At 44.6% G+C, this 15373-nt stretch overlaps 1 protein-coding gene across 3 annotated transcripts; it reads left to right on the top strand.

The window, feature by feature from the left end:
- The first annotated feature begins 3703 nt into the window (after nt 1-3703).
- LOC111858731 (folylpolyglutamate synthase, mitochondrial-like) lies at nt 3704-15372 on the top strand. Of its 3 annotated transcripts, XM_072707372.1 has the most exons (16): nt 4118-4242; nt 5347-5405; nt 5730-5858; nt 6068-6121; nt 7524-7588; nt 8514-8628; nt 9167-9244; nt 10895-11010; nt 11275-11377; nt 11838-11915; nt 12891-13038; nt 13278-13361; nt 13997-14147; nt 14233-14308; nt 14644-14707; nt 14816-15372. In XM_072707372.1, exons 3-16 carry the CDS (start codon nt 5742-5744, stop codon nt 15187-15189), a joined length of 1623 nt encoding a protein of 540 aa, XP_072563473.1. In that variant the 5' UTR covers nt 4118-4242; nt 5347-5405; nt 5730-5741; the 3' UTR covers nt 15190-15372. The 3 variants fall into 3 exon arrangements, with proteins under 3 accessions (XP_023696512.2, XP_023696513.2, XP_072563473.1); XM_023840744.2 differs by lacking the exon at nt 5347-5405 and having other exon boundaries at nt 3704-4242; XM_023840745.2 differs by lacking the exon at nt 5347-5405 and having other exon boundaries at nt 3706-4242; nt 10949-11010.
- The last annotated feature ends 1 nt before the right edge of the window (nt 15373 follows it).

Genomic DNA, 15373 nt, shown 5'->3' with positions numbered 1-15373 from the left:
ATTTAAACATTGAACATTTTAACTGAAAACATTTCAATCGTAATTTCGATGCTTAAATATTTAGTACAAAAATATTCGGCTTCCAAAATTCAGTTCCAAAAGATACGTATTTTAAAGTGCATGTTTATAATTCAACCTCATGAATTCAGTTAATTTAATTTCGCCTCAAAATAAATTTCAAAAGAACAAATTCAGTTGAAAATATTCCATGTGCTTTATTCGCATCTTTATTATTCAAGCAGTAACATTCAGTCCTCTTATTTCTGCTTTACAATATTCAGTCCCGTTATTTTCGCTGTTTCAAACAATTTCAGTGGTTTAAAATACGATCCGAAATTCAACCCTCTACATCCGGGACTAGCAGGATGAGCCATAGATTGTCGATAGAGTTCTCTTCGGGAACCGCGATCAAAATGGAGCAAGCGGTCAGTACAAGTACTGATTGACTTTGCAGCAGATTTTTGTTGATTGTGTTATTTATGTTTCTTGTCGTTTACTGGTCAATACGATAACTTTTTGCAACCCCAAGTAGTAGGTTTTTATGTAAGTAATTCGCTAGCTGCATTAATTATCACCAAACTTATCTTGCTAACGTAAGATGCCTGAACTCCAGCTATGGGCCTGTTACCAGTCACCTCACGCCGCATCAGGAACTGGTACGTTCATAATCCATTGCCCCTGTTGAACAATTGGAGATATCTGTGGGTGACCCATAGTTCCCAATACATAAACATCTTGGATATATTATGAGAGGAATTACTGTATATGATACTGCTCTTGCTTTTATGTTTTCTTGTTAATAGTATGAAACTTGCTGATTTTATATAAAAATCTAAAAACACAATTCATGATGATTGTTCCAGTACAGCCAAACCATAATGCATTTGTAAGGCTATCAGTATGAGGAAAAGATAATGAAACCTATAATTAGCATTCAAGTAAATGCTCAAATGCTGTCCAATTAAAGCTCTGAACATTATTCCCCAGAAACCTGGTTGTGCTTAATGAGGTGTCCTGTATTCACAGGGACTTCAAATCCCAGTCTTAAACAGGAAATAACTTCATATTTAGCATGAATCGCCCACGCCCTTAAGTAGTGTTGTAGTCAAGACCGCCTAAACCGAGACCAAGACATTGCCGAGACCGCAGGGTATCAAGACCAAGACACTGCCGAGACTTGAGGGTACCAAGACCAAGACCAAGTCCAAGACCAAGACCAAGACACACTAAGGCGAGACCAAGACCAAGACTGGTCGAGACCAAGACCAAGACCAAGACCAAGACCGAAAACAGACTAGGGCTAGAATCGACATCACATTACCCAGATCAAATGTAGAGAAAAAAGGCATTGCTGTAAAGTGTCATTACTCGTTAAATCAAATTCATGTTATCTTTTCAATTATATTGTCCGTATGTCTCTCATTTAAAATCTCCCAGATTTGTCATAGTTACGAGACCTGATGGAAAATAATATTCTCAGCAATCCTCTCCTATACACATTTTATCAGACCTCGTCAAGGGAAAGAGATGGGATGTACCAGAAAGATGTTCATATTAAGTCTTATACCAGGGACAGAGGCCTCGGGTAAGCTATGAATACAGCTATGTAATGATCCTTTGCTTTGAATTGAAGAGAATGAGCCTCCAGATGGACTTGCACCTCCAAGACCGTGCTTTCTAAGCAATGTAAAATACCTAATTTATTTGAATTATAACTATGCTATAGACTTCGCGGACATTTTCGGACATTTTTTTGCCGATGCATGATACGATGTGTATGATGTGTGTGGACTGTGAAGCACTGGCAGTGTCCGTGGAGAAAATGTATAAAATGTAATGTTTTTGAAATGGATGCATCTGACTGGTTGCATTTGAATTGAGGCCCGTAATAAATAATGATACTGTCCTGTGAGGATGTGCAGTTTTCTCTTTTTTTCCCCATCCCATCGAGACCGCTATGTCCGAGACCAAGACAAGACCGAGACCAAATAGAGTCGAGACCAAGACAAGACCGAGACCAAATAGAGTCGAGACCAAGACAAGACCGAGACCACAAAAAATGGTCTCGAGACCGGTCTCGAGACCAAGACCGGTCTCGAGAACTACAACACTACCCTTAAGTCAAGTGAGTACTGGTCAGGTGGTGCTGTCAAGTACAAGAACAAATTGCATGAAAAGCATTGTGCTATATTAGGGATGTAACGGTATCAAAACTTCACGGTACGGTAATACCTCGGTATGAATGGCACGGTACGGTATTTATTGAATCATTTACAGGAAAAACAAAACTAATGAAGGGACTTGAAAAAAATGCCAGAAGTGTTTATTAAACAGTTTACATGAACACTGAACATATCAATGGCATACAAATTAGCCATCTATCTGTAAACTTTGAAACAGAAACTTCAATTTTTCAATTTTAATAACAAAAAATTATTAAACCATGTAAAAAAATAAAGTTTCAATTTAGTATTTCCATCTCTTTTCCTTCGCCGCTACTAGCAGCACCCGCCATTTCCGCATTACTGGATCTGTAGCGACAACAGACCGCAAAGGATGATGACCACGCCTGGGCTGATGGGAATTGTAGTTCCCGCTACCTCCCGTTCGCTCCATTCGCCTGAGCAAACTTTTCTCAGAAGACCTATCGTTTTATCGAGTCATGCGACCACGGTAGTATTGAAAACATTTGCTATTGCGGTACGACGGTATTAGCTTGGAATATATGGAGTCAACGTCAGCGAGACAAAAACAGATTTTTATTCAATCAGTTGCTAAAACAAAATCTGATCCATCTTAAATTATATGTATTAAATTATATATATTATTATGATGTTATTGTGGTTATTATGGTTTCTGAACCTTAGATTGCTTTATTTCGTTTTGTTGTATATTTTGGGACAAATTTTTGTTGTGGTTTTTAGTGCAGATTATTATTGTTTAGTGTTTCATTTGCAGAGAAATTGAACTTATTTATATGAACTTTGGCTTGTTTTGTCTCTTTGTTTTTGTTGTTTCTGACATTGTATCATTTTGATTGTTGCTTTTTGAGCGGACCCCAAGAAGACTCACGACCACTTTGTGGAAGCGAATGGGAGTCCCAATAAACAATAAACCCTTGACAGACAATCCAATACATAACCCCTCGCCATCACACCAGATCAAAACATTATACCAAACCATGTAAAATAGAAAAATCCCCCTCTAATTTGTGGCCATATTAAAAAAAAAAAACATCTCATAATATGTAAACCACAAGGCTGACATTTATACTCCTCTGCTCTAAACAAGGGATTTAACCAGCAGTGAATAATGGTCACATATAATGTAATGGTTTAGGTAGGATAATTTAGGAATTGTGAATAATAACTAGGAACACCTTTTTTGACTCAGTGGTCAGCAACCAATAAGGAGCGTCTTATTAGAAAAAATGCTACATTTATACAGAAGCATTTATATTGAAATTTTAAGAAAAAATGTCCATGGTTCAGAAGCCTGTCTCTGAAGCAGGCGGCGATGCACCAGTAGCCTCCCTCTGGTGGCCGTTCGCTGGGTGGCTGTCGTCCCTGATGATGGACTCGGCCCGATTCGGGCAGCAGGAGAGGAAGATAGACTGAAGTGGTGGAAGATCTGTGTCCATCGTCTCTGAAGCTGTCCGAAGAATATTATAATTTTTGTAAGTTAATGCCCAGGTGGTCGGATATTACCTCATTTGTGGGCCCGGTCACCAAACGGGGTGCCACTGATCTGTGCTGCACTTCACACGATGACCACTAAGCGACAGCATATACTAAAACGTGGAAACGAAACTATTTAATCGAATCAGACGCACGTGTTTTCAAAAAGATACTGCGTATGCAAGTTTACTTGCAATAAAATAACTTAGGTTTTCTATAATATACTGTAACGCAACATCACTTGCAATAACACCCGCGACCATGTGCCATATCAGACTTCATGCATAAAGTTACAATATAAAAACCGTTCAGATCTGCCGAAGTGCCCGCGCTCGGACTGGCTTTCTGGAGCACCTGTCCAAAACAGCGCGGTTGAGGAGGCGGGGACGGGGCGGGCTGAGCGGTGCCGCCCTGCTGGTTGAGCCGGAGCACCATGGTGGGCTCCATCCGAGCCTGGACTCGCAATGTGCGCGCAGCTCGCCCCCGGCGCCGGCAGCTCGGTGCCTCTTTCTCAGTGCGGAGCCCGAGCGGTGGTGCAGCGCTTCAGCACGGGATGGAGTACCAGGTCAGCGGGCAAAGACGGCGTGGGGAGCGCGGTTCACGGCTGTGTTAAAGCTTGCACGCCGGTGTGCTGCAAAACTGACTGCAAATCAGCGGCCCACCGGGGTGTATGACGAGAAGCGTGACTACACGTGACTGCAGACGTTTGCTTTATTGTTAGGTTTATTGGAGAAAGTGTTCTGTGTGGGAAATATTATATATTTTTTATTACAAAGGCATACACGGTGAATCCGATGCAGTCACTTTGATACAGTTAATTTTTGTCTTGGTAGAGCAATGTAACACATTAGATAGCTCAATGAAGGTTGGAAAAAACTGCATTTATCTGATGGTCCCATTTATAATCTTTATTTGAAAAGTGTATTATGTATATGTATTTGTAATGTATTTTAATTATCGGAGGTGGGGTGATCGGTCGTGTCATGAAAACAAACATAGGAACCCTTTAGAATTCCCCAGTATTGTAGTTCTCAATAACACTTTTTTTGCGGTCTTGGTCTCATCTCGGAATCGACTTTTGATTCGGTCTTGTCTCGGTCTCGGACATACAAGACTCAAGGTTTTATTTCAATACCAGTCAAGATCACTCATCCAAACGCCTCTATATTTATCATATAATCATATGATATGATATCATATGATATTCATCTGTTTGTTAACACAGTACTGTGATTGGGTGTAAAAAATCCTGCTTCAAAATTTAAATGCAACCAATAAGATGTGTCTTATTAGAAAAAATGTTGCATTTGTACAGAAGCATTTACATAGAAATTTTAAGAAAAAATGTCCATGGTTCAGATTAAACTGTGACACAAATTTTAGGCCAAACTGCCTAGCCCCTAGATGGTCCCTGTGCTCCACATTTTATAGCGTGTTGTGTTCTGTAGATTCAAACATTAGTCTCTTTCTGACTTTGACATTGTCTAGCCCTCCATTGCTCTTGGTCTTGTCTTGGTCTGCACTGACTTGGTCTTGGTCTTTTCTCGGTCTCGCCCTGCCTTGTTTTTGGTCTTGTCTTGGTCTCAATACACTCTGGTCTTGGTAATGACTTGGCCTCGGTTTAGGTGGTCTGACTACATCACTAGAATTCACTTTCTTTTCAATCAAGAGGGAGATGCTTATGGAACTGGAAGTTTCTTGGGAATTTGAGGTGATACATAAACTAATGTAAGTTTAAAAATAAGCCTGGCAGAAAACTGCTGTTCCTTGACATCAAGGTGTTGGAGACATTGATGATCATAATAAAATCATAGTGTGCTTTCTGTCTGGGACTATTGGGAACTCCCTCTCACCGCGAATGTGCGTTAGAGCTTTCTTTGGACCTCTCAAATTGAATCTGTGAAATTATAAAGGGTATTAATATGGAACTAAGTATTTTTTTTTAGGCTGAGGTGTGTGTGAAGCACATTTTGTCTTATGGCAAATTTATGAACATAATCTAATCTCAGCTTTAAAGGTGTTTTAGTTTTGATTCTGTGTGTGTATCCATAGGACGCCATCAAGATGCTGAACTCCCTGCAGTCCAATGCCAGCACCCTGGAGCAGGTGCGGCAGGGATGTACTCAGCCGCTGCTCCAGTTGCAGGCTATGAGGGTCTTTCTGGAGCGTTCAGGCCTCTCGGTACGCCTGTCCCGTCCTGTCCCCTCTCGTCCTGTTCTGTTCCCTACCCAGTTATGTCCTATAGTCCTCATATTAACCCACTGTTCTGATAAATGCACCTCACACAAGGCACACATAGCCAAGACCCGGTTCCAGATAACCCTGACCAGATAGCTGTCCCACCCCGCCCCCTCGTTGTCATCCTGTCCATTTTCTCTCCTGTTTTCCAGTTGGAGGAGCTGGACTGCCTGAATATCATTCATGTGACCGGGACAAAGGGCAAGGTGAGTTATGGTAGCCAGACGCTGGCCGCACACTTCAAATGATGTGTAAGCAAAACGAAATTGAACATGTCGGCGACGCATATTAATTTACAGTACTTAAAGGTATGCACATCGCATAATGAGTCCTGCTGACCAAACCTACGGCGTTACATGTATGTCAGCCAATCATAAACAGTGAGTGGGATCAGAACAAATGACAAAGATTGCCTCGGCGACCCTGCACAGGCGGTGCACCAAAATGGTGATCACCGTTCATACGACGTCATATTGCTAAAATAACGATGATTCCATCAGTTTTGTGTACCGCTACCTTAAAGTTCCATCCCTTTGGTTGTGGGGGGCAGGTAGTATGGTGGTGCTTGTGTTGTGTTAAAAAAAATACTTTTACTGTAAAATTTTTGCACTGCCATAAATGATTTTGTGGATTGTTTTGTTATTAAAAGCATTTTGTTTAGCCTGGTAACCCTCCTGATTTTTTCACAAGTTAGTGACCACTCGTTTTTTTAGCTCGTTGCGATTGGTGACGCGATCGCTTTGTCGCTTTTGATTTGAAAATAAATTTAAAAATAAATGTATAAAATAAATGTGTAAGTAAATGCCTTACCTGGGTTTAATTGTTGTTTTTTCTTCTCCTTTCCATTCCTGTCTTTGTGTGTGATTTTTTTCTAATATTAAAATTTTCATTACATCTAGTTATTATTTCCATTTTTTTGTTTCTCAGTCGGGTATTATAATTGTAAGGCTGTGCCATAAAAAGTTGATTGTTTGTATTTAAGGACGATATTGTTGGTTTTAAATACTTGATGGCTACATGCCTCTGTTCTTTTTTTGTAATGTTAATTGTCATTTCTTTTTATTTATTACTTCAAGGCTACATTCCATTGTTGTTGTTTTCTGTAATGTTTGAATGTTTTTAATGGAGGGGTGCTTTGTAAGTACATGGGAATTATTGTTTTGTTTTTTACTGTGGTATTAAATTGGGTATCAATAATCATGGAATTTCACTGGCATTGTTATTGACTACTTAATTTCCGGAGTTGTAACGTCCCTACAGGTAACTCAGTTAATCAGCTAACCTTGGTTAGATTACATAGAGGGTCAGCAGTGTTGCAGTGAGGCTCGGGTTCAAAGTGAGGGCTGGTTAATTATCTCTGTTAATGTTATGTTTCAGGGGCCTTGGGTAACTTTGGCTTGTTTTTGTCTTGCTGTACTTAAAGGCGCCTAGTCCGCATTTTGTGTGAAATTCTCCTTTAAAGAGCTGAGGCCTTTCGTCTTGCCCTTTGACACTCAGTCACCCCACCAGTGGCTTCTTGACGAGGCATGTTTGTGTTTACAGCTGTCTCACTTGACACTGGTATTGTGAAACTTAAATCTTTGTGATCGCCCTTGTTCTATTCCTCAGGGATCGACGTGTGCCTTTACCGAAAGGATTCTCAGGAATCACGGCTTCCGCACTGGATTTTACAGGTAATACCGAAGACGGGTGTTTCCTGTGCCCCTTACAGGTAATACCGTAGACGGGTGTTCCCTATGGCCCTATTACACAAAAATACCACGCTAACATGAACATGTTGACGTGCTGGCGCTTTAGCTCTGATGTCATTATGACGGACTTTGATTTGCTGACCCTGTTTCTTAGAAATAATTAACTAACCTGTGTGTGGTTAACATTGTGATTTGAGAGCATTTTAATAATTAATAACACATAGATAAATCAGCTAAATGACCATGCATCTAATAGAGGGTCTCTGTGGCATCATTTTCATAATGCATGCTAAGTACGTTTTTTGCTTTTTAATTCTTCCCAGTGTTTTGTTTACAGTAATTGATACACTTGCTGCAGGTATATTTGTAAACCTAAGTTGTTTACATTTGTTAATCCCTCTTATACATGGTAGTCCAGTGTTCCTCATGAACTGCATCTTGAATTTAAATTTAATATTAAATGAGGCTGGCTGTAAGGTTTACTCTGGGTGGGATGGTGAATGGAGTCATGTGACCTGGGGGTGGGAGATAGGAATAGGGACTTAAGGTTTTGCAAAGGGCTGCAGTGGGTTTAGGGTGCATTTCTGAGGTCAAAGGTGGGGGGATAGATTAAACTGAAAGCAGTTTTAGGTCGTCTGTGACAAGGCACAGATATAGGGGATGAGAGTCCATGTCACCTGATGACACATGACCTCCTGATTGGTCACATAACCATCATATGTTCTTTTTGTTTTGTTTTTGTTCCTGAAAGCCCATGTGCATCAAAGACAGTGTGCACCAATGACAAGGCAGCTTACTGAAGATCGCTTGCGCGTGTGGATTTTTATTGGCTTACGGCGCTATCCATCACTTATAGGTGTGCCCCCCACATAGTCACTGTCTGGTCCCGGTTCTGTTTCCCTTGCAGTTCCCCCCACCTAGTGCACGTCCGGGAGCGAATCCGGATTGACGGACAGCCAATTACCAAAGGTCTCTTCACAAAGTACTTCTGGGATGTGTACAGTCGGTTGGACTCCACTAAGGTAGGTCTGCTCATGGGGGGTGGGGGGTGTGTTAATTTAATGACAAAGCTGTTCAGGCAATCACGTGGATTTATATTTTACCCGGATCAAAAATATAGAATCATCTATATGTTTTTAATATGACCATTGAATGCCGTTCTCTAAAACTCATATGACTTTGACTTGAGATCAGCGTTGAAAATGGAAAAAAGAGTTAAATGGTCTTGGGTCATTTTCCACAGCATTTTGTCACGTAGAGTCTGGAATGGTTGTAAGACACACTTTGTTGAATCTGAAATGCATTGTGAGTTACCCCTGGTTTCACACTGTGTCCTGTATGTCAGCCATTCAGGCAGTTTTCATTGAATTTGAGTAATTCAGTTAAAGCCTCTGAAAATGAGAACTGCATCATGGGATGTCATGTGATAGCAGCCATGCGAGGGATTAGCCCCGGCAAGGGGGGGCAAGGGGAAAGGGGGGGGGGGCTGGGGGCTGGGCTGCTCTGAGCTGTGTGTGTGTGTGTGTGTGTGTGTGTGTGTTGTCTCTCTCTGCACCCCAGGCTGCCTACGGGGGCAGCATGCCCGCCTACTTCCGCTTCCTCACCCTCTTGACCTTCCACGTCTTCCTGCGGGAAAAGGTGAGTGCCCCCCCCCTCCCGTCACTCCCCCCGTAACAGCAAAAATGAAATGTCATGCAATAAAAATCTGATACTGTAATAAAAGTCCTTGTTTTTATAACACATTTATTATATTATAATAAATATTATAATGTAAACTGTAAACAGCAGCCGCTGTCAGCGCAGTTCTGTCCCTCCCCCCCCGCAGGTACAGGTCAGCCTGTGTCCTGGGCTGCCCCCTCCCCCATTGCCTCCCTCCCCCCTGCCCTGCTTTATCTCCCCTGGCTCTTGCGCAGTCCTGAATGCCCCCGTTACAATCATGTGTTGCATTGTCAATGTACTGACTGGTGATGAGGTCACTCAGATCGCCATGGCGATGCGAATGGCATCCAAAGGCAAGCACCTTTTATTGAATTGAAAACCCCCAACTGGCAAATGGAAGGTGGCAATCAGCTACCTGTCCATCCAGCTGGCCATCTTCTGTATCTGTTTATCCAGTAGGGCCACCACGGGCCTGCAGCATATTCCCTACTAGGGGAGGTGTGCGATTTGACAACATTAAATTAAATAACGATTAAAATATCTCCACAGTTTGCCTTTTATGGAGAGATCATTAGTACTATGCTACTGTCCACATTCTATCAGTTGCAGTTCTATGGCTCATACACGCATCTAAAGTAGTTTTGTCAGCCAAATCCGTTTTAACACACCAATACATTAGCGATTGCAAACAGTAGGTAGTGCCTTAGATTTCTTCCTCTCCCTCTTTTGCGCTCTCGTCCCAACATGCAATGCACAACACATCCCCTATTGGGCAAAGTAACGGCATGCACGTCATGGAGGAGTTGGTCCCTAAAAAGGATGTAACAGCAGTAACATGGAACTTGTTTGGATTTTATTAAACAGACACATTGCAAACAGCTATTTGCAAAACTTGCAAAGATATGGTTCACGTGTCAGATGGCAGCATGACAAACCTTTTTCACCACTTCAAAAGTAACACCTCAAAAATTGTTTCAGTAACAATTTACTTAAGGCCATATTGTTACTAATGTATAAACACGTTCATAATGCATTATAAACATAGCTATGCACATTATTATTTGTTATGAATGGGTTTATAAATTACTAAAAAAAAATGGCCCTAAATAAAGTTTTACCTGTTTTTCTTTTAAGTTTCTTTTAGGTTTTTTTACCTTTTGGGGCTATTATTTTTTACATTAACTTGCAAAATAGTTTTAAAACTACATGAAACAGAATTGTTATGAGATCACGGATTGTGATCCTGGCAGAAAAAAATTGTGATATGGTATTTTTGGCGCACAGCCCAGGATTGGGCGTCACCCTGGATGGGTGTAGGTACGCACTCGCTCACTGCAGGCTACGCACTCGCTCACTGCAGGCTACGCACTCGCTCACTGCAGGCTACGCACTCGCTCACTGCAGGCACACACTTCTTATGCTGGCATGTTATAGTTAGCAGATAGGGGTGGCGTGTGGCTTAGTGGGTTAGGATGCTGTTCCTGTGTTCGGAAGGTCACCAGGTCAAATCCCAGAGTTGGCCGAGTGATTTCGCCATTGATGGATGTTGATTAACCCCCAATAGTTCTTTTTTACTTATTGTGTGCGTATGCTAAATAATTTAGATGTAGTAAATGTGTTTTGTCACAGGCATGTATACATGATGAGTGTGATGTCGTGACCCTTCTCCTCGGTCACCTGCAGGTGGACGTAGCGTTGATCGAGGTGGGCATCGGGGGGGCCTATGACTGTACCAACATCCTCAGGTGAGGAGCGTCTGGCACGGGTGACCCCGTCACTGTGCCTACTTGCTCTCTTCGGCTAGTTAGCTGGCGGGAGCTGGAGGAAAGTTCCCTGAGGTGGTGACGGGTTTGTCACCATCGGTGTGTCTCTAATGCCCCTGTGACAGCAGCAGCCCTCTTCAGGGGCACATAAGGAGAGTTCAGGCTGCCTTCTTGCCCCTAATGAGGCAGAAAGAGGCTTTAGCTGCCTCTGGTCACTCAGCGATGGGAGTTTTTTGTTCCTGACAGAAAGCCGTGGGTCTGTGGGATCTCGTCTTTGGGGATCGACCACACCAGCATCCTGGGAGATAGCATTGAGAAGATTGCCTGGCAAAAAGGTGGCATCTTTAAGGTCAGTGTGTGTGTGTGAGTGTGTGTGTCTGTCTGTGTGTATGACAGTGTGTGTGTGTGTCTGTCTGTGTGTGTGAGTGTGTGTGTCTGTATGTCTGTGAGTGTGTGTGTCTGTATGTCTGTGAGTGTGTGTGTCTGTCTGTGTGTATGACAGTGTGTGTGTGTCTGTCTGTGAGAGTATGTGTGTCTGTGTATGAGTGTGTGTCTGTGTGTATGTCTGTGTATGAGTGTAAAGCTTAACAAAACACCCGGTAATTTATTAATCCTTCTCCTTTTCATTTTTCACATGTGATACTAGTGATGCTGTAATAGTACTTGGTCAGAAATGGTCAGAAGTGAGAAATGACAGGTAAATAGGAGCCTGGAGGCTGCACAGGACATGGGGGAGGCTGTGACTCTTTGCCACTCAGTATGTAAGATGGGGGGCTTCTGTGACACTGGGCCCCTGTCCCTGTCCCCAGCCAGGGGTCCCTGCCTACACCGTCAGGCAGCCTGAGGGTCCCATGAAGGTGCTGCAGGAGCGAGCCAGAGAGATCGGGGTAAGGCTGACTCTCACCTGACTCTCAGCTGACTCTCACCTGACTCTCAGCTGACTCTCACCTGACTCTCAGCTGACTCTCCTGTTCTTTGTCCTAAAGCCCCTCCCTGTGTCCCCTGCCCCACCCCCAAAGAGTAAAATCTTACCTGACTCTTCGTGTAGGTAACTCATTAGTCTGCTTGGCTGTACTGGTTAGTTCGCCGGTAAACTCTTCTGCACTAGTAAAGCAGAAGTGAGCGTTTTGGTCGTGAGGCTGCGACCTAGACGGGCAATTTCTCCGAAATTTGATAGATTTGCACGTTGAACCTCATCCATCTGCTTATCTCGGTCCGGGTGGCACTGGGTCCTGGAGCCCATCCCAGGCAGCATGGCGGCGGGGGTGTCGTCACCCTGAGCGGGAGGGGGGGTCGTCACCCTGAGCGGGAGGGGGTTAGGGTGTCGTTCAGAGGCACAGACAAGGTGCAGATGCTGGAAAGTCAGACGGTACTAAGGAGTCACAGGAAACTCCATTGGGGGGGGGGGGGGGGGCATGTTTCTAAAGGTTTTCTCATTGGGGGGGTTTATTAATAACGAGAAGGAAAGGCACAAAGCAGGTAATGTGGAGATATTGACTGTTTTTTTGGGATTTTTACTATTTTCAAAAGAAACTGGGGCCAAAATGTCACCTGTCAGCATCACAGTGATTTAATATTAATCGGAATTTACAAGCCCTTTGCCCACTGTGTGCAATATGTCCCGTCTGATTGTCTAAGATGAATTCATTCTGTAGGTGGAATAATCATTTAATTGTCCTGAATAAAGAAAAACAATCCTCTTACATGAAATGTAGCGCTAGCTGTGTGCTAGCGAGTAAAATGTGGACTTTGACCTTTGCCCTTTGACCTGTGCGGGGACGTCCGGCATTGAGCTGCGGGTGCTGCTCTTCTCCTTACTCTGTATTACTTTCTCTGCTCACGTCTCGCTGTCCTCCCCCTAGTGTCCACTCTGCGTGTGCTCAGACCTGGAGGAGTACGAGGCCCCGGGTCGGCCGCTTCGTTTGGGTCTCGCCGGGCAGCACCAGCGCTCCAATGCCGCTCTTGCCCTCCAGCTGTCTTGGAGCTGGCTGCAGCGCCACCATGTGGCAGGTACAGGGTTATTACAGGTGGCTGGTTCGGTAGGAGGTTGGGCAGTGTGTGTGTGTGTGTGTGTGTGTGTGTGTGTGTGTGTGTGTGTATGTGTGTGTGTGAGTGTGTGTAGGGTAAGTGTGTTATCAGGTACTACGAAATTTCTTGATTTGAAATGTGAAGGGGTCTGTGTTTGGGATGCTGCCTTAGTGTTGCCACATTTGACCTTTACTGGCCCCTTATCTTCTCTGATATCCTAGGTAACTGGTGGCCAGTGCTCTCCAAGGAAGCTGCCTCCGTTTCCATGGCAATGCCATTCCCGCTCAGTTCCGCTACGATAAAAGGTCAGTTAAAATCTATATTATAATGGATGAATGTGTATGTTTTGATGTTGTGCGTGTAGCTAGTGCTGCTGCTGAATCAGTTAGTAATCCAGGTAATTTTAGCTGTTTCCCCCCTACTTTGTACACTGGCGTTAATGTTTGTTTTTTTCCCGAAATTATTCTCAAGGGAAATGGTTTCAGCCAGTATAAACCAGCCGGTGCGAGTTAGCATTTTGTGGAGCAGTAATTTTCGTTCTTGTGTGTTCAAACAGAAAATGGTTTTAATCTCTGCATTCTATGTAGTACATTTACATTTTTTCTGTTTGGCGGATACTTTTGTCCAAAGTGACGTGCAAGTGAGGTAAATTGACTAGACATAAGTGCAGCTTGGCTGAGCGTCCAGTGAGTGACCAGGTACAGGTGTAAGCAGGACTGGGGCAGGAGCTACAGAAACACATCTAACAAAGAAGGAAGTTAATAACACAACTATTCAAATCAGGTGTAAGATTAAGAGCATCCAGGGACCACATAGTGGTGTCAGGCTAGTGGAGGAATTCCTGAGAGATGGGCCTTGAGGTGTTTGCTGAAGGTGCTGAGGGAAGCTGCTGACTGGATGTGGTAGTACTTGGCTTCCTTCTCTCTCTGACCTCGTCCAGGGCTGGAGGACACCGAGTGGCCGGGGAGGGGCCAGATCTTACGACATGGCTTCCTGACCTACTATCTGGACGGGGCCCACACCATGCGCAGCATGCAGGCCTGCGTGCGCTGGTTCAGCCAGGAGGCCTCCAGCCAGGAGAGGGCGCTCTGGTGAGTGCCGCCCCCTCCGCACTTAGTCAGGAACAGGCCTCCCCAAGCCTCCTCATTCAGGCGATGCTCTCCGCCTCCTTCCCAGGGGCCCGGTGGTGCGCGTGCTGCTCTTCAACACCACGGGGGAGCGGGACTCAGCCGCTCTCCTCAAGCTGCTGGCGGTGAGTCCCAGAGCTGCGGGGGCCCTGGGTGGGGGGGGGGTGGAATATAGCTTGGCAGTTTAGGATTCTGTACCCATGATCCGTATCTCGCTTCTTCAAATCCTGGGGCTGGAAGATTGATGCGGCACTTGGGCCCCTGAGCCGAGGCCCCTAACCCTCTGAAATGATCCAGAGGCGCCAGAAAAATAGCTGAGCCTATGCTTGGACCCAAGCTTTACACTCATGTTTGTGTGTTTCCAAGGAGGGCATGATGGGATATGAGACATGACGTAATCTGATGTACCTCATGTAACTCCTTCTCATGGCCTCCTGCATGTTTGCTTGATCTTCCACAGCCCTGCCAGTTTGACTTTGCCGTTTTCAGCCCCAACATCATAGAGACTGTTGGCTCAAATGAAGGTAAGTGTTGTGTGATTTGGGGGATTCTCTGTGCAATTTAAATGTGACCTTCTGTGTGTGAGCTTGTGTTCTCGGCTCCCTGGTGACTGCGCCTTGCTCCTGGGACAGATCCCCCCAATCCCAGTGTGGAGAACATGCTTGCTCGTTGCCTGGACAACCAAAGCAGCTGGTGGAGCATGAGTGGCCAGAGGGAGCGGCTGGAGGCCGAACGAGTCATCCCATGCGGCGTCCCCCTTGTGGCTGGGCTGAGGAACAACGCCCTTGTGTTCCCCTGCATCCTCAGCGCCCTCCAGTGGATCAGCCAGGGAAGGGACCCTGTCCTTATGCTACCAAAGGAGCATGTGATGCAGACTCATCCTGCTGTCGCGTCCAGGGCCCTGCCGCTGCGTGAAGCTGCGGGGATCCAGGTTCTCGTTACCGGAAGCCTGCACTTAGTCGGGGGGGCCCTTAGGCATTTGGATCCTGCCATGCTGAGCGGCTAGCTGGAGTGTTCTGATTGGCTGATTTCCAGATACCCGGCCAACGTTGAAAGTTCTGGAAAGTTTACTCTAGACTGAACAGAGAACCTTTTTGGGTTGAATGTCATGTTATCAAGCTACTGCCTGCCTTTTTGTGTTTTCTCTAGGAGCCCCCCCACCTCACCCCAAATGGGAATCTCCGTGTTGT

Source organism: Paramormyrops kingsleyae, chromosome 2 (genome assembly GCF_048594095.1).
Source record: "Paramormyrops kingsleyae isolate MSU_618 chromosome 2, PKINGS_0.4, whole genome shotgun sequence".
Classification (NCBI taxonomy): Eukaryota; Metazoa; Chordata; class Actinopteri; order Osteoglossiformes; family Mormyridae; genus Paramormyrops; species Paramormyrops kingsleyae.
The sequence above is the reverse complement of the archived record's forward strand: the minus strand, read 5'-3'. Positions and strand labels throughout refer to the sequence as shown.